General features: G+C 43.0%; 1 protein-coding gene across 4 annotated transcripts in view; it reads right to left on the reverse strand.

Moving 5' to 3' along the window:
* Positions 1–24,514, reverse strand: part of WDFY4 (WDFY family member 4) — a 613,830-nt gene that overhangs the window by 312,697 nt on the left and 276,619 nt on the right. For all 4 annotated transcript variants that reach the window (XM_033941175.1, XM_033941176.1, XM_033941173.1 and 1 more), the window contains exons 35-39: positions 20,806–20,960; positions 16,038–16,276; positions 14,164–14,279; positions 7,621–7,812; positions 3,238–3,371 (exon numbers count right to left, since the gene is read on the reverse strand). In XM_033941175.1, the coding sequence (XP_033797066.1) occupies positions 3,238–3,371; positions 7,621–7,812; positions 14,164–14,279; positions 16,038–16,276; positions 20,806–20,960 (836 nt within the window). The remainder of the gene's footprint in view (positions 1–3,237; positions 3,372–7,620; positions 7,813–14,163; positions 14,280–16,037; positions 16,277–20,805; positions 20,961–24,514) is intronic.

Consider the following 24,514-nt stretch of genomic DNA (forward strand, 5'->3'; position numbering starts at 1 on the left):
TAGGTATTTCCCCTATTTGTTCTGTCAGGCTCACAAGTTAACTATGGAACTTGGGGCAATGGAGGGATTAAGTAACTTACCCAAAGTCACAAGTAGCAAACTGGGATCAAACTTGCAACCTCAGGGTGTTAAGGTAGAAGCTCTAACCACTAGGCCACACTCCCCTCCTCCTCCTGTTTTCTTTGCTGAATTTATTTTATTTGTTGGAATAATGGAAGATTGGGAGGTTGTTCTGCTCACATATGTCTTACTAGGAGGGTGAATTTTGTGAAAATGGTGATATTACAACAATTGGTTTATTTGTCTCGCCATTTGCCATGCACAGTTCTCAGATCTTTTTTTTTTTTCCACAGTTTTTGGCAAAAGAAAGTCCTTAAGACCAAGATGACTAGGCTGTAACTCCCAACTGACTGTGGTGGTTTAGAAATGCTTGAGTTCTATACATATCACCTGTTATCCAGTTTAGTAGGCTTGTAAAGGTCTTGATATGGAACGATGTGGACTTACTTAGAGAAGGCTCAAGTTGGAGGCCACAAGTTGGCAGCTTTGTTACACTATGGACCAGATACACTGTCTATTGGCAGTTGAACTAGTCCAAGTCTTACCCATACACTTACGATATGGAGAGAAGTTCTGAGGGAGATTAGAGTACCCAACGGAGCTTTGTACCCCACTTAACTCTTTTATAAAGAATGCCAGTTTGTCACTGGTTATTTTATCTGAAGATTTGGTTCATTGGGCACAGAAGGGCCTTAGATTTTGGGGCAGATATGAAAGGGGTCTCAGTTTGAATCCTTTACAGAACTTTAGGCTCTACATATCATCCCTATAACACAAATTTTATTTATTTTTAATTGCATAAAGTGCCTACAGGAGGGACAGGGTCCATTTGGTTCCATCTTTGTTACGAATAACAATGAATAGATCTTGACTACTCCAGGAATTAAGAGCAAATTAATCACTAAATTATATTTTGCTTTGACATTTGGGGGGGAAAGAATGCAATACTGATTCTAGACTGATTGAGCTGTGAAATTGGGACCTGGGATTGGATCTGTTTGAAGAAGACCAGCAGAAAATGTGTATCAAATGAGGAATATTTCTATTTGTAATAAAAGCTGTGAATTGTTGTATCAGCCATTGCATAGAAATCCTGTGGGGTTTTTTTCTAGGTTTAGTGTATCCAGCCTCAGATGCTGAGAAGGTGTGAGCAATGGGGGAATTTTGACCCTGATTCTATAAATAGTGCCTAATTTGTAGGTGCTGTTGAGTGAAATTATAAATCATCTGTTAGCTGCTATTTATAGAATCGTGTCTAGTGGTGCCTAAGCAATCTTAGGCTCCAGTAGATGTTGAAACCTTAGGCACACTCCCATTTCTTGGACTAAATGAGTGAACCTAAGTCAAAACACGTGGAAAATTTGCCCACAATCTGCCCCTATCTATGATAACTTCTCCTCGGCTTTCTTCAATTTATTTTTCTACATCTATATCTAGATTTAACTCATTCTTACTATCTAGTCAAGTTCCCTCGTTTTTACGGTCTACTGGCAGCTTTCCATCTCTTTCCCTCACCCAGGCTCTCCTATTTTACTTCCCCTTATTCCCAATCTTTCACCAACTGTACCCTCTTTCATTCCCCCTTCTTTACAGTGTTTGCCCCTATATATGCTCTTTCTTTCCCCTTCCATTTATATTTACCTCACTCTCACCCCCAAATATATGCTTATTTCTCTCCCTTCTGCCATCTTGAATCTGCCCCCTTCTATACAGTGTCTGCCTCCTCTCTCCCCCTTTCCAACCAGCTTATCCACACTCTCACTCCCTTTCCATTAGAATCTCCTGCCTCTGTCTCTTCCCCCTTCCATACAGACTACTCCCCTTCCACCTCCTCCTTCCATCAGCTCCCTCCTGTCTCTCCCCTATTCCATTCAGGCTTCTGTCTTCCTCCTTCTCTACAAGCTCTTTTTTTAAATGTTTTGATGCTGGGATCTGATGCTATGATCTTTATTTATCTGTTGTTCTGTCTTTTTCCTCCCCACATACACATATCTTTTGCAGGCTCACTCTAGTGACAACCATAGATTAGCTCCATTCAGATATTGCCAATGATAAACTTCTAATTAGTTATTTAAGTAAAACTCCATACTTACCACAACTCTCATTACCCCTTTGGAGCATTCCCAGCCCCAGCTAACCCAAGTTCCAAACCAGGTACTTTCTATCTGGAAGCATAGTGCACTTATCCTCTGAGGGGGCAATTCTATAAATAGTGCTACAAAATGGGCACTAAAAGTGCTATTCTATGAAAAATAGGCACTAACACTATTCCCATGCTTACCTTTGGGCCCCAAACTTGCACTTGCTGAAACTTGCTGGGAATGTTGAAGCATAAGCTAGGCATGTTTACCCAGTATTCAATAACTACACATGTAACTTTTTGAAATGCCCCTGACACGCCCATGCCTCCTTTTGGGATACACCCTATAAGAGTTAGAGACCCTGCCTTATAGAATATTGTGCACCAAATTATTGATGGTTAAGAGCTCATTAACCAATTAATTTGCATGCACATTTTAGCAGCATGCACAAATTTGTGAACCATGGGGGGCACTACCCTCAGAGCATGGGAGACTGCCGGCCATCTTCTGTGACTTGTGACAAAACTGGAAATTGCATGCCGGTGCCGTATCTGGTGACAGGCTTTGAATTTCTGGGGATTTTTTTGGTGGCTGAGCAGCAGCCAAAGATAGACATGCTTTTCAGGCCGTTCTATCTGGCCGCTGAACTTATCCAGCCAGCCAATGAATATTGGCGGTGACTGGCTATGTCAAGCGACATAGCTGGTGACTGGTCAATCTGCCAAATAGGATATTCAGCAGGAGATAGCCAGCCAATTGCCGCTGAACACTGGTGGATAGCTAAATATCAGATGGAATAAATAGAATCTGGGAGTCTAGTTATTGGGTTGACTCGGGGTCTATTTCACTGTGAAACCATTGAAATAAGTTTATTGTTGCTTGGATTCTTTTGTCAATGCATGACATGTGGTATACTTAGCTAAGATTCATGCATTGGATTATGCACTTAAATTACTTTTTGTTTCCTTTGTTGGATCAATGGAATTATTATGACTAGTATGTAGCATTCAAGGATAAATGTTACAATTAAAAAAAAAAAACCCAAAACCATGATTCATAAAATGAAAACAAACAGCATAGATTAATGGAAAGTTACCTTTGCTTTATATTCTGCATCCCTTGTATGTTTGCCTTGCATCAGTCTCATTGCAGAGGATAAAATTGGATTGGTCTTTCCCTGCGGTGTCTGAGATGAAGGATTTTTGTTTGTTAGATTCTTCTTTTCAGATGCTGTACACCAGAAAAGAAAAATTAGTTAAATGCTTTATATCTCACCATTTACGTATTTATTTAGCATGTCTCATATTCCACCCCTCCAAGATTGGATCAGAACGTTCACGAAGGCAGAAAAACACATTAAAATATATACTACAGCATATGAAATGAAAGGGATATCCTCAGACACTCTTAAGAAAGGTCTAACTTTTTTTTAAAGCTCAGAAAGTCCAGTTCATTCTGGAGTTTAGGTGGCAAAAACCTGGGCTCAGTCAAAGACAAGGCTTGGTTGCAGGTTTGATAGACACAGTCATAGTGACAGAGGGTATTTCCAGTAACCCATTAGCTAACTGATATCAACATTCACACTGTTAGCAAACTAAGTCAATTCTATCAGTAGTGCAGGGGTGTCAAATGTCAGTCCTCGAGGGCTGCAATTCAGTCGGGTTTTCAGGATTTCCCCAATGAATATGCATGAGATCTATTAGCATACAATAAAAGCAGTGCATTCAAATAGATCTCATGCATATTCATTGAGGAAATCCTGAAAACCCAGCTGGATTGCGGCCCTCGAGGACTAACATTTGATACCCCTGCAGTAGTGGGTATATCCCAAACCTCCATTAGCCTGGTGTTTTGCATGTATTTTCCTAGGATATTGTAGAGCTGATAGATCTTGGGCATTATTGGATATAAATTTCTCCCTTCCTCTGGATCACCCATTGTTGGGAAACAGCGATCTGGAAATAGAGGAAGAGGGAGGGAGATACTGAAACATAAGGGAGGCTAAGTCCCTGACAATTACCTGATCTCTACAGAAATGACTAAGACACAATTTCACAGAACAGGTATGTCATGGAAGAGTGGAACACCAATGAAGAAGTGTCCTGCTTGTAGCTGTTGGTGTGGTGGTTTGATCTCTAATTCCTTTCTAAAGGGTTCTATTGGTGGGTTCTTTATTTCTGTGTTCTGCTGGACCTCTCTGTTGGCTCTCAGATCTTTGATTCACCAGAGTCTTCCTAGCTGTACAAGATTATCACTGATTGCCAAGCTTCTTAGCATTCCTGCAGATCCCTGCTTCTGGACTGTGTCTATGGTTCAATCATATCCTACTGATACTAGGTGTTCTTGAATTGATTGGTCTTTTTTTTTTTTAATTCTTGCCTTAGCATGCAGGTGTGCATGTTAGCAATGCCATTTTGGATTTGGTATTACAACTAGTAGGAAGGAAACTGGCTTTCTAATTTGGGGAAATTCATCTGAAGTGTATGGGGGTGTGTAGGGGGATAGGATCGTGGGTTTTATGGGTCTGGAGGTCCAATTGAAGACTGTGAGGAGCATATGTATAGGACATCTTTCATGTCTATGGCTGGGGTGAAATAATAAAGAAGAGCCCAGAGGCATAATGTTTTGCTTAGGGCATGCCAGGATTTGGAAGCCTTACTGTGTTTGGTTAGATAGAGGGTATTCCATTGTTATGTTTCATGGGACCTAAGGACGAGTCCTTGGAGAACATTAATTGGATCTAAGGTAGAGTGAGACATGTTTTGTGCTGAGCAATCTAGTCAGTTCTGTCTAGTTAGTAAAGGGGAAAAAAATGTCAGCATTACCATAGCCACTCTGACGGTTCATAGTCTGAAGCGCGCGGACAATCATGCGCAGGACATCAGCGCACCAGATTTAAACTTAGTGCTCCTTTTACTAAGCTGCAATAGCGTTTTTAGCGCACGCAGCATTTTAGCGCACGCAAAACCCTTGCTATGCGGCTAGAACTAACGCCTGCTCAATGCTGGCGTTAGCGTCTAGCGCGTGTGGCATTTTAGCGCACGCTATTCCACGCGTTAATGACCTAACACAGCTTAGTAAAAGGAGCCCTTAATTTTAAAGTGTTCCGAGGGGGGGTGTTGGGGGGGAACCACCGCAGTTAAGTTAGTACTGTTGGCGCTGCTGTTGGGGGAGGAAACAGGCCTTTTCCCTATTTTTTAGGGAAAAAGTTCAGTTTCCTCTATAATGGAGGGGTTCCCCTCTCACACACACTCCTCAGCGGCAACACTACTAACTTAAGTGGGGGGGGTTCCCCCCACACCTCCCTCAGAACACTTTAAAATTAAGTTTAAATCGGGCACACTGATGTCCTGCGCGCGGTTGTCTGCCCGTGATTGTTTCATGCGATTTTGACGCATCACCACCCTGACAGGTAAAATCTCAAGTCATGCACATCATTAGTTTTGTATATCAATGCTCTTGTGCAATAGGTATTGAAACAAATAAATACAACGTATGTAGCTCACTTTACTATATTGCCTTTAATACTGGTTAGTATAAAAAATATTTTACTGTATTTAATTGCATAATCTATTTATCCCTTAAAATTGAAAATTAGTGAATACTATAAGGGTATTTAGAAGAGCGAGTGGAGGTACTGCTATAACTATGCCTATATATGGGTACTCTGACAATTTCCAATAGGTTCCTACTTTCCTTCATAGGATACTAGCTTAACAGGGTATATCTGCATGTATGTGCCTAGCAATGACCATTTACGCCAGCCATAGAGCTGGTGCAACTGTGTGTGCCTGCTCTCCAGAGATAAACGCATAACCCAAAGTGTTCTATAATCTATGCATGTAAGTGTGCATCCAGCCCACACTCAGTCCATATATATATGAACACCTGCACACTACGCACTATCAAAGATATGTACGCATTTACCCCCTCCTTTACAAAACCACGCTAGCGTTTTTAGTGCCGGCTGTCACAGTAACAGCTCCAATGTGCATAGGAATTCTATGAGCGTTGGAGCCATTACCGCGATGGCCGGCACTAAAAACGCTAGCGCGTCTTTGTAAAGGAGGGGGTTAATGAATAGAGCTTATGTGAAATACTAGTATATAGGCATGTATATGCACACATACACATATATATGCTGGTATTCTAATCCTTTATACATGTACCTGGTGCAGAAATGTAGGCGTCTTCTTTATAGAACTACCCCCATTAAGTTTGGGATCTTAGAATGTGGTTTTTGAATGCAGTGTGCCCTATACTTAAAGAAGGTGAGATTTACTATTATTGCACAGTGAACAATGTAGAAAAATTGAACCGTCTATAGCAGATATGGGCAACTCCGGTCCTCGAGGGCCGGAATCCAATTGGGTTTTCAGGATTTCCCCAATGAATATGCATGAGATCTATTTGCACTGCTTTCAATGCATATTCATTGGGGAAATCCTGAAAACCCGATTGGATTCCGGCCCTCGAGGACCGGAGTTGCTCATGTCTGGTCTATAGCATTTAGGTGTAAATAGTCTACTTGAATTACTTTGGGTTTTTTTTTATAAACAAACAAATTAATTCTTATAATTATGCATGAAACTCCTTAATTTACATGTGCCAATCTCAATAGACTTTTGAAAATTTAACTTTATGACTAGCAATCTTGTTTGGTGTTATCCTGAATATTATCTGCTGATGAATCGGAAGTCAGATTTTTCTGAGTGTGAGTGGTCACCAAAAATATAAACACATATTTTACTGTTGACTGCTATTATCTACGATTACAGGGATAGTGCAAACCATACCAGATTAAATGTAAACACCAGGGAACTAGAAAGACACTAATTTTTAACCAATCCTGACTCAACTGAATCTCAATGTTTGCTAAATCCACATGCAAATAATTGCAGTACTGCAGAATCGGGGGGTATTTTCACACTACTTCAGATCTGTGAATATTCACACAAACCCCAAAACAAGCCAAATAAATTCAGATGACCTTTTGTTTAAGAAAAATCATCATATGTAATAGAAGTCAGAATAAAAAGAGGCATTTTTATGTTTGCTTGTAAACCTGGCAAGGGGGATATCTTAGCAACCAAAACAAGTCTTTATTAGAAACAGTAGGTCCCAACAAGGATCCCAGTTTTGGCGTAAAAAAAACCACCTTCTTCAGGGGACACTTTGATAGAACGATACAGGTTCTCAAAAAAACTGCTGGAGCAGAAATAGCGAGCTGCGCTTGATGCTGTAAAAACATTTTATTTTTTTTTTAAAACCTGTATCGTTCTATCAAAGTGTCCCCTGAAGAAGGCATTTTTTTAACACCGAAACTGGGATCCTTGTTGGGACCTACTGTTTCTAATAAAGACTTGTTTTGGTTGCTAAGATATAACCCCTTGCTTTTTTGTTGTTGTTTTTGCTTGTATCCCAAGGCGAGGGATTCTTCTGTCTGCCTACTTGTAAACCTGTGAATAATTCTAGAGACCTAAGTAGTGTTGCCAGGACTTTGCAGCTGCTTCTTCCCACAAAGGGGTGACCTCGGTTATCTTGACTTCACTTTCTCGGTCTCCTTGTTTGACAGAGAGGTCGATCTTGAAAGTATCTTCCAGTGTCTGCCGTCGTTGAGATATCAGTTGATCCCACACAACTTCCACTGCTTTCAGAATTTCCTCTTGTACTGAAAAAAACAAAAAACTGCCTATGACATTTTTATAGGGTGAATATTTGGATAGTACAGGTGCCTCACAAAGTAGAGATGAGGGCAGGAATAGAGGAAGTAGACAAGTGAATGACAATTTAAAGCAGAAAAACATGTACACCTGAGCAGTGTTGTTCAAAGTACTTGGTCAAAGCACTTAAGTAAAAGTAAAAATACCACATTTTCGCCCAACTTTTCGTCCAAGTCAAAAATGCCTAGAACAAGCCCTGTTGGATGTGGGAGGGGTCTGCAAACTGATGGACTGAACACCCAGACATGGCACCTACAGGACATTGCTGTGAACTTCACTAAAAGGATTCCATGTCTTCTCCTCACTACAGCTCCCTTATAGGTCACGGTGAGCCCCCTCCAAACCACCTCCAGAATCCCCTAGACCAGTGTTCTTCAACCTTTTTACACCCGTGGACCGGCAGAAAAAAAAGAATTATTTTGTGGACCGGCAAACTACTAGGACTAAAATTTAAAAACCCCGTTTCCACCCCATCTCCACGAGTCGGTCCCCACAAATCATCTGATCCCATCCACACAAGCCTCAGTTATGATTTTATATTGAATGTATTTTATTAAAGTATGAAAAGAAACAATATTCTGTACAATTGTCATTTTACAAATACAAATAATTCAGAGCAGGATCAACAAAACCCCTGTCTCCCCTCCCTTTCACATATATCCCCTCTACTATCAAGAAAACTGAACAAGCCAAATTATTACAGAATGCTACACAGAAATATCATGCTAACAGAATACTGCAGTCACACATGATAGGAATAGTTTTAGGGGAGTGCAACTAGGGCAACTGCCCCCTGGTCAGAGTGCGCCCTAAGCCAGCTGGAAGCTAAAGAAGCACTGCCTGGGCTTTGCAGTCCCCAGTTATGTCTAACACCAGCTCTAGCAGGATATATATTTCAAATCTGATATATTCTAATCACAAAATAGAAATAAAATTATTTTTTTCTACCTTTTGTCGTCTCTAGTTTCTGCTTTCAATCTTCTTTTCACTCTCTTCCTTCCAGCGTCTGCCCTCTCTGTCTCTTCAATCCAGCATCTGCCCCTTCCATCCACTGTCTGTCCTCTTCCCCTTCCATATGGTATCTGTCTTCTTTCTATGCCCCTCTCCCCTTTCCATCCAGCTTGTGCCCCCTCTCTCCTTTTTACATGATTCATTCCAGCTTCACTGCTCTCTTCATTTTTATCTCTCCTACACCAGATCTATCATCGTTGTCCCTCTCTGCTTATTTTTCTGCTGACCCCTTCCTATTATCAATCTCTCTACTTTCTCATGCCTGTGTCTCCCCTTCCCCTCCTCTAATCTATCTGCCAGCTGTTTCCTTCCTTTTTTCATTCTCCCTTCCCTCCTCCTCCTGTCCAGCAGTAATTCTCTTCCCTCCCCTCCCAGCAGCATCTCTCCTTCTCCCTCTCCAGTAGCAGCTGTCCCTTTTTTTCCCTTGCCCAGCAGCTTCCCAGATTCCTTTCCCTCCTCCCCTCCCAAAAGCATCTCTCCTTCTCCCTCTCCAGTAGCAGCTGTCCCTTTTTTCCCTTACCCAGCAGCTTCCCAGATTCCTTTCCCTCCTCCCCTCCCAGAAGCATTTCTCCTTCTCCCTCTCCAGTAGCAGCTGTCCCTTTTTTTTCCCTTGCCCAGCAGCTTCCCAGATTCATTTCCCTCCTCTCCTCCCAGCAGCATCTCTCCTTCTCCCTCTCCAGTAGCAGCTGTCCCTTTTTTTCCTTGCCCAGCAGCTTCCCAGATTCATTTCCCTCCTCTCCTCCCAGCATCATCTCTCCTTCTCCCTCTCCAGTAGCAGCTGTCCCTTTTTTTCCTTGCCCAGCAGCTTCCCAGATTCATTTCCCTCCTCCCCTCCCAGCAGCATCTCTCTTTCTCCCTCTCCAGTAGCAGCTGTCCCTTTTTTCCCCTGCCTATGGATATCTATGGATATGTTTGTATGTTTATTGTTCAAATGGTTTTATTTATTTCCCAAAATTTATTTTTGTTATACACATTGAAAATATTTGATATTGCATTTAAATCAAAATCTCAATAAACTTGAAACTTGAAACGAGTGCCCATGAGATTGTGGGAGGGTTAAATACTCAAAACTTAGAAGAATAACAATTTACTTAAAGTTTTTGCTTCGCTAGCTTTCTGGTATCTTTACATAATGCAGTGGCGTACCTAGCATATGTAACACCCATCATTTTTTGCCCCCCCCCCCCCATCTGTACGAAAAACATGATTTTTAGTAACAAGCCACACGTCACACATGAGTATCTAGGAAAAGGCAGCATCTTACATATTGCAGTGAACAGTACATCAATACACCTAAACAATAAAATTAAACAAGCCAGACCAGCACAGATCAATCCTACACCGTCAATCCTAACAGAAAACTATGTCTTTCAAACACACAGAACACACCTTCGCCTATTATGGAATATGTAATCACAAACTAACCCCTCCCTCTTTTACAAAACTGTAATGTGGATTTTAGCTACGGAGGTAACAGCTCTGATGCTCATAGAATTGTGAGCATCAGAGCTGCTACCACCACGGCTGGTGCTAAAAAACACTTCACAGTTTTGTAAAAGGGGGGATAAAATAAAAATACATAGACAAAGGTTAAATTGAACCAGCAAGAAGCTGGACTCTGCATACAATGCTTCACAGAAACAGTGACACATGTCTCCTAAATCAATAAATAAATATAATTTTTTTTTCTACCTTTGTCTTCTGTGGTTTCTGCTTTCCTCATCTTCTTGTAACTCTCTTCCTTCCATCCACTATCTGCCTTCTCTCTTCCCCTATATGGCATCTTCTCTCCTTCTATGCCCCTTCCAGAAACTGTATGCCTCCCCCTTTCATCTCTCCTTTCACCCCCATTGGTCTGGCATCTCTCTCCTCTCCTTCCCTCTCCCACACCTCTCCTCTGCAATCCCTTTCCCTTTTTCCCTCATTTCCCTTTTCAATTTATTTTCTGCATCTGTCTAGATTATGTTCTTACTACCCTCTCATCAATGTCCTTTTTTACTGTCTACCTAAAGCTTGCCACCTCTTTCCCTCACCCCTCCAGTGTTTCCCTAACTCAATCCTTTTCTCCCCATCATGTGCCCTCCTTTTATTTATCCCCTCCTTCCATCATGTACCCTCTTTCTCCAACCCTTCCATCTAGTACCTTCTCCTCTCTCTGTCCACTTCCATCCAGCATCTGCTCCCCTCTTTCTCTCCTCCCATTTCCTTCTGGCATTTGCTCCCTTATCTCTCCCATCTGCACTTCCATCCAGCATAGGCTCCCCACTACCATCCAATGTCTGCCCTTTCTCCCTCCATCCACCCCTCTTCAATCAGCATCTTCCCCCTTTCTTTCCCTCCAATACCCTTCCCCCTTATGTCTCTCCCCTTTCTCTGTACATCAATTCCATCAGCACCACCCTTCCATACCACCCTGCCCCCTTTCTTTCCCTCCACCACTCTTCCATTCCAGCAGTCCTGCTCCTTTCTCTCCCTTCATGCATCAAGGTCCCGCGATGATGGTAGCTGCCTGCTGCCAATCCACCCCACTCCGATGTACTTGCTCTAGAGCGGACTCAGCAGCCGCATGCTGGAAGGGCCCACGATGACTTGTCTGCTGGCTCTTCTCTGGAAGAAGTAAGTTACATTGGAGGGGTGGACCCGGCAGACGCAGGGAGTTGCGGCAATGTCCCGCAATGACTGCGTCTACCGGGTCCACCCCCTCCGACGTAACTTACTTCTTCCAGAGCAGAGCCAGCAGACGAATCATCGCGGGACCTTCCTGCACCTCAGTGCGGATGCTGACTGCTGAAGAGAAAGTAAGTCAGTGGTAACGTGACCATTTATTTTTTTCATCAAAAGGGGACATCTATTAATTGACCGTGTATCCTTTCTTTCTTTCTGCACTCAGGCCCAACAATTGTCCCATTCTATTCCCTCCCTCCTTCCTTCCCATGTCCTTAGTGCCCCCAGTGCCTCCTTCCCGTGTCCATAGTGCCCCCAGTGCCTCCTTCCTGTGTCCTTTGTGCCCCCAGTGCCTCCTTCTTATGTCCCCCCACTGCCTTCCAGATTTTGCCCACCCCCAAAGCCAGCCAGCTCTGCCACCTCTCCATTTTTTTCTCTCTGTCACCACCCCATCCCCTATGCTCTGGCATCTCTCTCTTCTCCTTTCTTTCCTTCGCACCCCATAGTCTGGTATCTTCCCTTCCCTGATTCTCTGGCATCTCTCTCCTTTCCTTTTCTTCCATCTTTCCCTCCCCCTCCATGCTCTCACATCTCCCCCTTCCTTTTTCCTTAGTCTGGCATACCTTCTTCCTTCCCTCCAAGCCCTGGCTTCTCCTTTCATTCCCTCCCTCGTCTTCCTTCTCCCTCCAACTGGGTACCGCAACACTCTCCCCTGCAGTTCTGGACTTCCCCACACCTGCTCCCCCAAAATTGCCATGCTTTGGTTCCTCTTCTTCCTTCCTCCCTCCCCCCGCGGGACCCTGTGACACCATCAACTCTTACTCCCTCTAACGCAGGCCCTGCAGCTCCGGACTTACCCGCACCTTCCCCCCCCCCCCCCTCCCCGGATCGCTATTATTTTAAATGTTATAGCGGCGGCGCTGTATCCATCAGTGGAGACGTCTAACCTCGGCCTGCCCCGGAACTCTTACTGCAGCAGCCGCCCGTCTAGGCAGGAACAGGAAGTCACTGTTGCAGTAAGAGTTCCGGGTCAGGCCGAGGTTAGACGTCTCCACTGATGGATACAGCGCCGCCGCTATAACATTTAAAATAATAGCGATCCGAAGGGGGGGCAGGTGTGGGGAAGTCCAGAGCTGCAGGGCTGGCATTACACCAATGAGAACAAGGGGCGGACCGCCCCCCCACTTAGTACGCCACTGATTGCGGGGATCAGGAAAGGAGCCGCCGCTGCTGCTGCATCTTAGGCGAGCAGGGCAGACCACCACCGCCTCCGCTCCAGTGAGCGACACCAGAAGAAGCATGAGCGACACCACTGAAAATAGTGAGCGATCGCTCATGCGCTCACCTTAGAGGGAACACTGTGGTTTTCTCCCCTCCCAGCAGCTCTTCTTACTTCCCAGTGCAGCGATTCACGAAGGCAGCCTCGGGTCCTTTGTTGGGTCGCGCCGCCTCTGAGGAAAGAGGAAGTTGCATCATCAGAGACAGCCGCGACTCAGCAAAAGCCCCGAGGCTGCCTTCGTGAATCGCTGCGCTGGGAAGTAAAGGAGAGCTGCAGAGAGGGGAGAAAGCCACTGTCGGAGGCTCCCCAAGATCTCTCCGGCCCAGCGCACGCTTCACATGTTGATTTTGCCGGCCCTGCGTGGACCGGCAGGAAGTTGAAGTGAGTCAATCTTGCCGGCCCTGCGCAGACCGGCAAAAATTTCCTGCGGACCGACACCGGTCCACGGATCGGCGGTTGAAGAACTGTGCCCTAGACCTACTTACCTATCACCCTAATAGCCCTTATGGCTTTGGAGCCACTTATATACCAGTAAAAAAGGGTTTTGGGGGTGTATAGAGGAGTGCACATGTTTAAGTATCAATGCAGTGATTACAGGGGCTTATGGGCATGGGTCTTCCTCTCCATGAGTCCATAACCCACATGCAAGATGGCTTAAGCCACCTCTGTGCTGGACAACTAGGCTTTCCTATGCCAGGCTACCAGGTGATGATGGTCTGGAGGCTGAATTATAAAGGTGTGATTATGATTTTTATGAGGTTGGGGGTGGGTTGGTGATCACGGGTATTGTGTGGGGATTACTGTATTATGTGTTTGCAGTGCTTATCTGGTGACTTTAGGTGGTTTTTTGTGACTTAGACTATGTTTTAAATGGTCTAAGTCACAACGTCCAAGTTCCGTCTAGGCTCTGTTGTAAAACTTTTAGTTATACATGCTGTATGACTAAGTCTAAGCCTGCCCACGTTTCGCCCAAATCCTACCCTCGACACTCCTCCTGAAAAGCCCATTTAGCTATAGTCGTTCAGCGGCACTATGAAGGCCTAGGTCGTTTAGAAATACGTCCAAAACCCGGTTTGATTATCGGCACTTGGACGTCTTTCGTTTATGATCGTCCAAGTGCCGACTTAGGCTGCTTTTTGGACGTTTTTCTCTTTCGATTATGAGCCCCATATTGTAATATTAAATAACCCAAATGCAAGGATCATAAAATTCCCTGGAGAAATTTTCAAAGAACTATGGGCATACTTTCATATAGAGGGAAAAGCATATGCATTCCATTTACATGTGCACTCAATCACATAATTACCCCTAAATCAACTTAATCTGCATTTAAGGTGTCTATTACCATCTTGTGGAGAAGGAAGATCATGCCCTCCTTCTACCTCCTCATCTTTATGTAGGAAAATCTGATGCCATATAGGTCTCCGTGGCTCAGGTTCAACTCCAAATCCCTCTGGATAACTGAAAGAGAAAAAAATGAAGTGAAGAATAATTTATGTGCTCCATACAGGCTGTTCACCCCTAAATTCTCAGCCTCAGAGGCAGAGAAAAGCAATGCTCCACCCAAATATCATTCGCAAAACCAGAAGTGGCTTGCATGATACATCTGCCCTTTGGAAACTACTAGCCTAGCAAATGACATGAAGTCCGTGTATTGAAAGTATATATATATATATATATATATATATATATACATAGGGGGAGGGGGGATGGTATAAAGTTCTATTTAAAGGTTAATTAATAATTAAGAATACAATATTTATATGATATTTTTGATTGAAATATTTGAGGGAAGGGTGGATGGGGAGGGAATAAATTTATGTATTTAAGATGACAATAGAAAGAAATTCAAATGATGTGTAAAAGTTTTAAATGATTTAATATTGTGTACTTGTTGTAAGATGAAAAAATGAATAAAGAATTTAGAAAAAAGAAGTCCGTGTATTGGCTCCTCAGATCTCCAGGGGCAAGGAGGGAGGGGACTTCCTTTCTCCATTCCTTTGATTTTCATGGAACCCTTCTTTCTCTTCACAAATTTCCAAGAGGGTGCCCTACAGCCTCTCATTGGCCCTTCCCTGGATTTGGCCTCCAAAGTGGTTCTTGGGCCAAAATGTTTTCCAGCTGCTCTACTAGACAGTATAAAGTGAGATGATTCATAGTCAGATACTGAGAATGCACAGAGGCTTTGCATTAGAGAATGACACGGTGACAAAATTCATCACCGTTCCTGTCCTGCAGATAACCGCGGAAAACCATCTCCATGTCATTCTTTAAGAAGAGAGGGTAGAATCAGAATATGAATGGGCACAACCACTGACCCTCAAGCCTTGCATTAAAGAATGCTAGTGTAGAAGGACTGAGGTTGAGATAAGACACTAAAGAATGGCACAGGATTGTTTCCCGTGATTATCTGTGGGGATGGTAACAGTGATGAATTTTGTCACGGTATCATTCTCTACTTTGCATTTAACACAACATAACTGAAAAACTTTGCTATCCTTTTATAATTGGATCTTATATAATATATCATGTCAACTAGAAATAATCAGCTCATTTCACATGGGCCACGTATATTTGAACAAAAATAGCTGCAATGGGATCTCACTGAAAAGCATTAGGAGCCTAATCCATCAAGTATATTGCATAATAAAAAAAACACATGCACACTTGATCTCCATATGCATCTCTGAAATGAAACTATTTTCCTCACCACATCTGAAATATCCCCAAAATTGGCCTCCCTGTTTCTTTCTTTCACTGGAATGTCAAAAAGGCATGTGAATATTTCCTGCTTAGGGAAGATAATGTACAAAGCAATTTGCGTGGGTAAACAGTTTCTCAACTGCCTTCCTCTCAGTCAGCAAATGCATGCATGCATGCTGTTTTGCAATACTCATGCTTTAGAGCCTATGGTGAAAGAGAGTCAGATTAGGGATGGATAAATTTCCTCTTATACAGTACCCTATTATGCATACTTTGTACTTGCTGCAAAGCAGGTGCACAGCACAAGGGTACAAAAACTAACTGCAGTCAACGAAAAACAGTAGGCTTGCAAGATCAATAATGATCCCTGAATGTTCCAAGACCTTATTAGGATTTTTGTACCTTAACCCCTAACCTAAGCCCCTCCTGGTACCAACATCCAAACCTCCTTCTATAGCCCAACAGAGAGATGATTTCAAAAATAGTAGAGACAGACAATTTAAAAAAGTGCTCTACCTTCCAGATTTGATTTGGAACAAACAGTGCATGAGACAGGTGATAAATTTTATGTTAGAATTGTAAGTAGCAAAGATGATATCCCACTGGTCAAGAAGAACTTTCAGCACATATAGGAGGTTTAGCAATTCAGCAAGTGACTGACGTGATCTGGACAAGCAGTAAAGAATAGCCTTGTTCAAACTGCTATACAGATTATTGAAGATGGCTTCCCTTTGAGAAACAGCATTGTCCATTACCTATAAAGACAAAAGACATGCATGCAAATTGAGGGATATTTTATTGGTCGCTCGTTGTGTTTATTCCACCGTGAGGCACATGAGCATTTCTAATTAGGCCAAGTTTTTAGTGATTTTGCCATGGTGAACCTAAGAAAAAAAGAAATGCTTTCCCCATTCACATTAGTTCTTTTACACTGTTTTAATATGTTATCTTTATAAGAACATCTAGTACTTCTAGGTCTCTTGTTACAGAGACAGAACTTTGCTTTTGTTTTTAAATAAGTAATGCAAATACAAATTCACACTTTTAACTACACAGGCAAAAATCTGCTCACATTGGCACACACTGCACCAATATCCAAGCTCTAAGTCCACACAGACTTGTGTCTGGCTTATTGCCTCAGGAGAAAGTACACGAAAGGTTTGTACCAATAAAGTAAAACCAGGCTTGTAGTTTTGCAATGAATTATTGGACAAACTCTGGGAAGAAAATAATGCATATATTTTTGTGCAAACAGAACTATGCATCCTGTTCCATTCTTCACACATCTCCACAGTACATATGTAGGGGTGCTGAAAAGTTCTCAGCCCAACCAACCAACTTCCTAAATTCTGAGTGTTATAATAATAATAATAATAATAACTTTATTCTTGTATACCGCAATACCATGGAAGTTCAATGCGGTTAACAATAGAAGAGACTGTACATTTACAGCGATGATACATATTATAGTGTTGTTACATTTACAGAGATGTTACATGAATAGCAGTAGTAAAAAGGCATATACTAAAGAGGAGGCTGTGCGTATACAGCGATGTTACATGTTATAGCGGTGATACATTTACGGTGATGTTAAATGAGAGGCAATGATAAGGCAGGGCAATTAGATAAAGCAGAGATTGAGTAAGAGAGGCCATAGTGGCTTGGGAGGGGGGCGTAGTCGGAGGGCATGGAGGCATATCGAGGTCAGGAGGGTGCAGGGAAGGGGGGAAGGCAGCGTTAGCGGAATTTGTCGAAGAGGTAGGTTTTTAGTGACTTCCTGAACAGGTGGTAGGGCGGGGAGTTGGAAATGAGGGCAGTAAGGCAATTGTTCCATTTGCCCGCTTGGAATGCTAGGGTTCTATCAATGAATCTCTTGTTATTTTGCTACCGTAGCTGAAAACAATGCTTTCTTATTTTGTTAAGTGCCGATTTGCAAAATTTAAGGTCTATGTTTTGATATTATTTCAGTTCATTGATTGAACCATATTCAAGTCATTCTATTCTTGGTTGGGCTCAGAACGTTTCAGCACCCCCTTGTAGATGAAAGTATGCATACTGCTGAGACACACATACTTATACCTACTTACAAGCTGGGTAATAATCAAAAGTTATGTTCTTGTCAGAAACCTCAGTGCAAAAATATTTCACAGCAATACACTTATGGAACATTTTAATACATTGTACCACAGCAGCTGGCTTTTTAATGCAGGAGGCGTAGTACAGGTCTGTGATACTGTCTACCATGAGCTTCTTAACACAAGAGAACCCTTAGCTCCTGCTCTGTTATGGCCTGAGTTAAAATTTAGCAAAATTTGGAATATACAGTATGTGCACATGGGGATATATGCTAGTATTCTAATCACTCCTTATTTGGAAGATTGCTCCCTAGCGATAGTACCACAAGACTACAACTAGGAGTCATATATGCCATTTTGAACCTAGGCTGCAATAGGGCAGGAATGGAGGGTATATAGTATATAGTAGACTACCAGAGATACCTTTGGGTAAGTGATGGAGGGCACTGAGGGGGAGGTTCAGGGAAGAGTCAGATTTTCAGCTAATGGGACCATTTATAGGGGCTTTAGGAGATGGGGCAGAGATCAGTTTTTTGGGATGCTATTTTTAACAACTTTGTGAATGATATTACAGATAGGCTAACTGGTACAATTTGCCTTTTTGCAAATTTGTAATATGTTAGACACACTAAATAGTGTGGATAGCCTGAGGCAGGATCTAGTGAAGCTTGAAGAATGGCTCAAAAATTGGCAGTTTATATTTAATGCTAAATATATACAAAATTATGCATTTGAGCTGCAAAACCCAAGGGGACAGTACAATATATGGGGTGAAGTACTTCAGTGTACAAAATAAGAGCAAGACCTGGCGGTGACTGTATCTGACTATCTTAAGGTGGACAACAGTTAAAAAAGGCAATGGCCAATGCCAGAAGGATGCTTGGGTGAATAAGGAGAGTAATGGTGAACAGGATAAAAAGAGGTGATAATGCCATACAAGTCTTTGGTGGGAGCTCATTTAGAGTACTGTGTACAATTCTGGAGACTGCACCTTTAAAAAGATATACAGTTACGAGTAACCCGGTTTGCGAGTGTTTTGCAAGACGAGCAAAACACTCAGCAAACTTTTGACTCGCGAACCGAGCATTGACTCGATTTGCGAGCCCCCACCCGACCCGACCCGACCGCGGGAACCAACAGTATTGCTCCCCCCGAGGCCACCGGCACTGCTTTCTCCCTTCACGATTGTCTCCTCCCCATCTACCGACCGGCCCTGTCCTTACCCGTATGCCACCGAAGTTAGAAAGTGCCTGCCGCCAATCTGCTGCTGAGCCTTGAGCATCTGCGCATGATCAAGGCCTTCTGGATCTCATCCTCACGGAGATTCTCATGAGACTCGAGATCTCATGAGAATCTTGGAGAGGGTGAGATCCAGAAGGCCTGAGCATGCGCAGATGCTCAAGGCTCAGCAGCAGACCGGCGGCAGGCACATTCTATCACCAGCGGTGCAGGGATAAGGACAGGGCCAGTCGGGGAGGAGGGAGGAAGAGGCGATAGCAGCCTCAGGTGGAGCATGGGAGTCAGGGTGCATCTGGCAGGAGTGAGCCAGCACCTGAGAGTCCCAGCAGAGGGGGTAGTGGCATCCGGGCGGGGGGGGGGGCAGCGTCCGGGAGCGGCAGAGTCAACAGTGTTCAGTCAGGCTCTGTGGCGGCGGCGGCGGTTTGCTTAGCCAGCACCACTCACAGTGAGAGGCAGCGAACAGCAGCAGAGGAGGAGAATTGGAGGAGCTGCGTGGATGGGTCTGTGGCAGAGGCAGCGGGGGAGGCGTCCCTAATGGTAATTAAGTTTTTGGGGATGTGGAACGAATTGTTCAAGTTTACACTAACTCTTATGGGAAAAGTTGCTTTGATATACGAGTGCTTCTGGAATGAATTATGCTCGTAAACCAAGGTACCACTGTAAATAGTATGGAGTCAGTTCAGATGGTGGCACTACCATAAAGTGTATGGGAATAGACTTACAGATCTCAATATGTACACTCTGGAAGGAAAGCAAAACACAGGAGATATGAAAGAGGCATTTAAATATTTCCAGATTAAAAATGAAAGCCTCTTTAACCTGAAAGGAAACTCTGAAATGAAAGGGCATAGAGTGAAGTTAAAAAGGGATAGACTTGAGGTGTTAGAGACAAAGATTGCATCTGGATTCAAAAAATTGTAGGAGAAGCACATCGGGACTTTTTAAGAAGAGGAAGAGATAGGAGGTAGTATGGATGAGCAGACTGGATAGGCCATGTGGTCTTTATAACATCCTGTTTTACATTTCTCTGTTTCTCAGCTCAGAGTGTAGCAGTAGTCGCCAAAGCAAATATAGTGTTAAGTTCAGAATACTTTCAAAAGCATTTCTTTACCATGACAGCTAACCCTGAAGTAGCTAAAATAGTACAGTGGACTCTCAGTTAACCAGCACCCACGTGGATTGATAGATGCTGAATAAATGTAGTTTCTGGTTGCTTGAGAGTTACTGTTAAAAATAGGCCTAATACTATACCCCCATACTATACCATACCATAAACTAGACAAACTACCGGACATGTGGTAGGCAAAGCATAGGCATACTCAGGTGTGGTGTGCTAAGTTTATACTTAAATTTCCACCAGAAATTGATTTTATTTTCATTTAAAGTATTACAGTACTTTGATTTTTTTTTCGGTTGCTTGAGAGTTCTGGTTAATTGAGTTCTGGTTAACAGAGAGTCTTATGTAGTTGTAAAAGCCCATTTTTAAACCGTTTAATGCAACTCCTGGGATATAACGACGAGCCAATAATGACCTACTTGTACTTGTAACTATGTATTTGAAACTATTACCTAACTGCATTAATAGTTGTACTGATCAACCTGTACTAGCAACTCTGTATTCTTGCTGGATCTATACACCTCTTGATGCACAATGAGCATGGATTCTGCTTTCTCATCATTGATTCTTCTTCCTATTATTTTCTTGAATCACTGATGGTTCTGGAGGAATGCAAAATGCATACGCATGAGACAGATTTGCATATCATGATGTCAATAAGCATGCAAATCTGTTTCATGAATATCTGATATGGATATCCTGAAAACCTGACCTATTTGCAACTATCAAGTGCCTATTTGAAAATATCACTGCTGTGGGTTTTTCTTTCTTTCTTTTGAAGTGAAATCAAACCTAAGGAAACCAGTAGCATATAATATACATATGAAATAATTCAATATGTGTCACAACTTACCATTGTGATTTGTTCAGTAATAAAACATAGGATTTGTTTGGGATTTGAAGCAAACATTCCGCTGTATAGTTTTTCAACTAGTTTGTGACTGAAGTAAGAAAGATTTCCCACTGATGTTTCATTTCCTTCTGAAAAGCAGGAGGGATCACTGTTACCTAAGTAAGAAAAGCAAAAATATTATCCTCTGGATTCTACACATGATGCCCAAAATTGTACACTGATCCAAGAAGTACGCCCAACTAAATTGGCTAAGAAGTCAATCAATGCCAGTAATTGGGTACTAATTGGCACCAATTTGGATTTGGATGCATATCTATAACAATGTGCACCCAAATCCCATAGTGTGCAACCCCAAAAATGGACATGTCCATGGGAGGTTCATGACTGAGTCAGTTGCATTCCTAAAATTTGCATGTAATATTATAGAATACTGGGGATGTATGCCCAAATTTGGCACCAGAAATTTCACCGAGTATCAGCAGGCATATCACCTGGCATTTAATTTGGGCACCAACACTAATTTCATAATGGATGCCCATTTTTGAGTGACTGTTATAGAATGGCATTGAGCACCGAGATTTGGGGGGCTAAATTTTGGATGCCATTTACTGAATGTAGCCCTATTATTATATATATATCTTGGAAAATGAAAGAGAGCTGTTTACAGTACTGGCAAAATAAAATCCAGATTTGGGGGGGCTAAATATTTACTGTGATAAAGGAAACAGTACTACTTGAGATGTTCAATACATTAATTTTAAAGAGCCATATGTATGTAAAATATCTGATTGCATATCTGGTAAGCATTTCTGCAGGGATCGACAATTTACACAGACCTGTAGACTAAATTACCTTTTAAACCTCAGAGGTGCCTAAACCTATTGATAGAATAGTAAAGAGAAACTTCCATTGCCAATGTCTATGCAAGTCAATGAAGCCGTCTGCACAATGTGCTGCGGTGGCAAAAAGGGCGAACAGAATTCTAGGAATGATAAAGAAGGGGATCACGAACAGATCGGAGAAGGTTATCATGCCGCTGTACCGGGCCATGGTGTGCCCTCACCTGGAGTACTGCGTCCAGCACTGGTCTCCGTACATGAAGAAGGACATGGTACTACTTGAAAGGGTCCAGAGAAGAGTGACTAAAATGGTTAAGGGGCTGGAGGAGTTGCCGTACAGTGAGAGATTGGAGAAACTGGGCCTCTTCTCCCTTGAAAAGAGGAGACTGAGAGGAGACATGATCGAAACATTCAAAATACTGAAGGGAATAGACTTAGTAGATAAAGACAGACTGTTCACACGCTCCAAGGTAGGGAGAACAAGAGGGCACTCTCTAAAGTTGAAAGGGGATAGATTCCGTACAAACGTAAGGAAGTTCTTCTTCTCCCAGAGAGTGGTGGAGAGCTGGAATGCTTTTCCGGAGTCTGTTGTAGGGGAAAACATCCTCCAGGGTTTCAAGACTAAGCTGGACAAGTTCCTGCTAAACTGGGACATATGCAGGTGAGACTGGACTCATTTAGAGCACTGGTCTTTGACCTGGGGCCGTAGTGTGAGCAGACTGCTGGGCAGGATGGACCTCTGGTCTGACCCAGCAGCGGAAATTCTTATGTTCACAAAGCACACATTCAGGGGCAAATTTTATAAGTGGTTGCCTTCATTCAGGTATAGAATACAAGCTTAATCCGGTATCAGTATGAACATCTTTTTCCTTACAGGCCCTACGGCGACAAGATGGCATCCGCTAAAACTCAGGGGCAGGAAATTTCATAGTGACACTAGGAAGTACTTCTTCACCGAAAGGGTGGTTGACCGTTGGAATGATCTTCCACTTCAGGTAGTTGAGGACAGTAACGTGACTAACTTTAAGAATAAATGGTATCAACAAGTGGGTTCACTTCAAAAAAGATCTTAGAGGGGAGGGTTATTTGAGTGGGCAGACTTGTTGGGCCGAAGGCCCTTTTCTGCCATCATATTCTATGTTTCTATGTATCAAGAGAAGGGACCTAGCAAAACTGAAAGAATAGGGCAGAATTTGGCAACTAAGATGTAATGCTAAAAAATCCTGGGTCATAGAAGCAGAGAAAATAAAATCAGATAAAGACCATATGGTATATTCTGTCTGCCCATCCATGCCATCTACTACACCTTTCCAAGAGATCCTATGTACCTGTTCCATGCTTTCTTGAACTTAGTTTTTATTTTCATTTCCACCATCTCCATCTAGCATTTTTTTGTAATAAATTTTAACTGTCAAATTCTAGACAATTCCTCATGTATTTGGGCTACAATAACTCAGCAGAGCGATACAATTTAGGGGCTGAAGTACTTTTGTGTTCAAAAAATGAGAGGACAGTTGTGATTGCAGGTAATGATCTTAAGGTGGCCAACTAGGTAGAAAAAATGACGGTGAAAGTTAGAAGGATGTTGGGTACATAGGGAGATGGATGGCCAGCATGAAAAATGAGGTGATAATGCCTCTGTTTGTCTCTGGTAATACATTACTTAGAGTACTGTGTACAATTCTGGAGAATGCACTTTCAGAAAGATATACAATAGAATCTCAGTTATCTGGCATCCATGGGGATTGGTGGATGCTGGATAACTGTTTTCCCGGTTGATTGACATTGCTGTGCTAGAACACAGATCTCAATCCCCCCTCCCTCCCATCTGCCCATAGCACCAGTGTGGCAGCAGTCTTGAGCTGCAAAGCCCTCCTTCCTCAAGCCTCGAAGCAGCAGAAGCAGGTGGTGCTCCTGAGCCGTGAACCCCCTCACTCCCTCCCTGCCTTCCTTACCTGAAACACAGCCTGTCAGCAGGAGGTAGCCTCAAAACAGGCTGCTCGTGGCCAACCCCAGCAGGGCCTTTTTTCTGGCATGTCGACACATCAGAGGAAAGGCCCTTTCGGGGCTGGCCGCGAGCAGCCTGTTTTGAGACTGCCTCCTGCTGACCAGATGCACTTCAGGTAAGGAATAAATGTGGGAGAGGAAAGGTATAACAAGGACATTTAAATACCTCCATGGCATAAATGCATAGGAGGTGAGTCTCTTTCAATAGAAAGGGCATAGGAATGAAAGGGCATAGAATGAAGTTGAAAGGGGGCAGACTCAGAAGCAACCTAAGGAAATATTTCTTCATGAAAAGGGTGGTGAATTCATAGAACAGCCTCCTGGTAGAGGTGGTGGAGATTTATTTATTTATTTAAAAAATTTCTTATTCGTTTCATCCCGTAGGGGTGAGCGAGTTACAAAAGAACACTCATAATTAAGAACATACAGTGGGGGAGAGTGGCCAAGATGGCGGCGCTACTTTGACGGTGTTAAGATCGCTCTCAATGCTGCTTCTCTTACTTGCTGCTAAGAATACTGCATACCAAAAGGAAAAGAAGTGTGAGGGCACCTACCTCCTCAACGACCTCACTTACCCCCAACGCAGCGAACGATGCAGCATTACCTGCCAACAGTTTGCTCACATACGGGTGATTTGAGCCCCGTCACGAGGGAGAGCAGAGAAGGCTGAAACTTGCTGGGGCATGAGACCTCGCTTTCACCCGCAACTGGAATCCCGCCTCCCTGTCCGGCCGACGCTGCTGCCCTGGAAGTAGAAGGTAACGGTGCCATAGCTGCTCTGGATGCTTTCACAGAGGCAGAGCTTCTGCTGATGCGAGTCAGCTCGGGGAATTTTCTCCCATTGGAGACAATACTTTGAAGGC

This window comes from Geotrypetes seraphini, chromosome 4 (assembly GCF_902459505.1).
Source record: "Geotrypetes seraphini chromosome 4, aGeoSer1.1, whole genome shotgun sequence".
In the NCBI taxonomy this organism is placed as follows: Eukaryota; Metazoa; Chordata; class Amphibia; order Gymnophiona; family Dermophiidae; genus Geotrypetes; species Geotrypetes seraphini.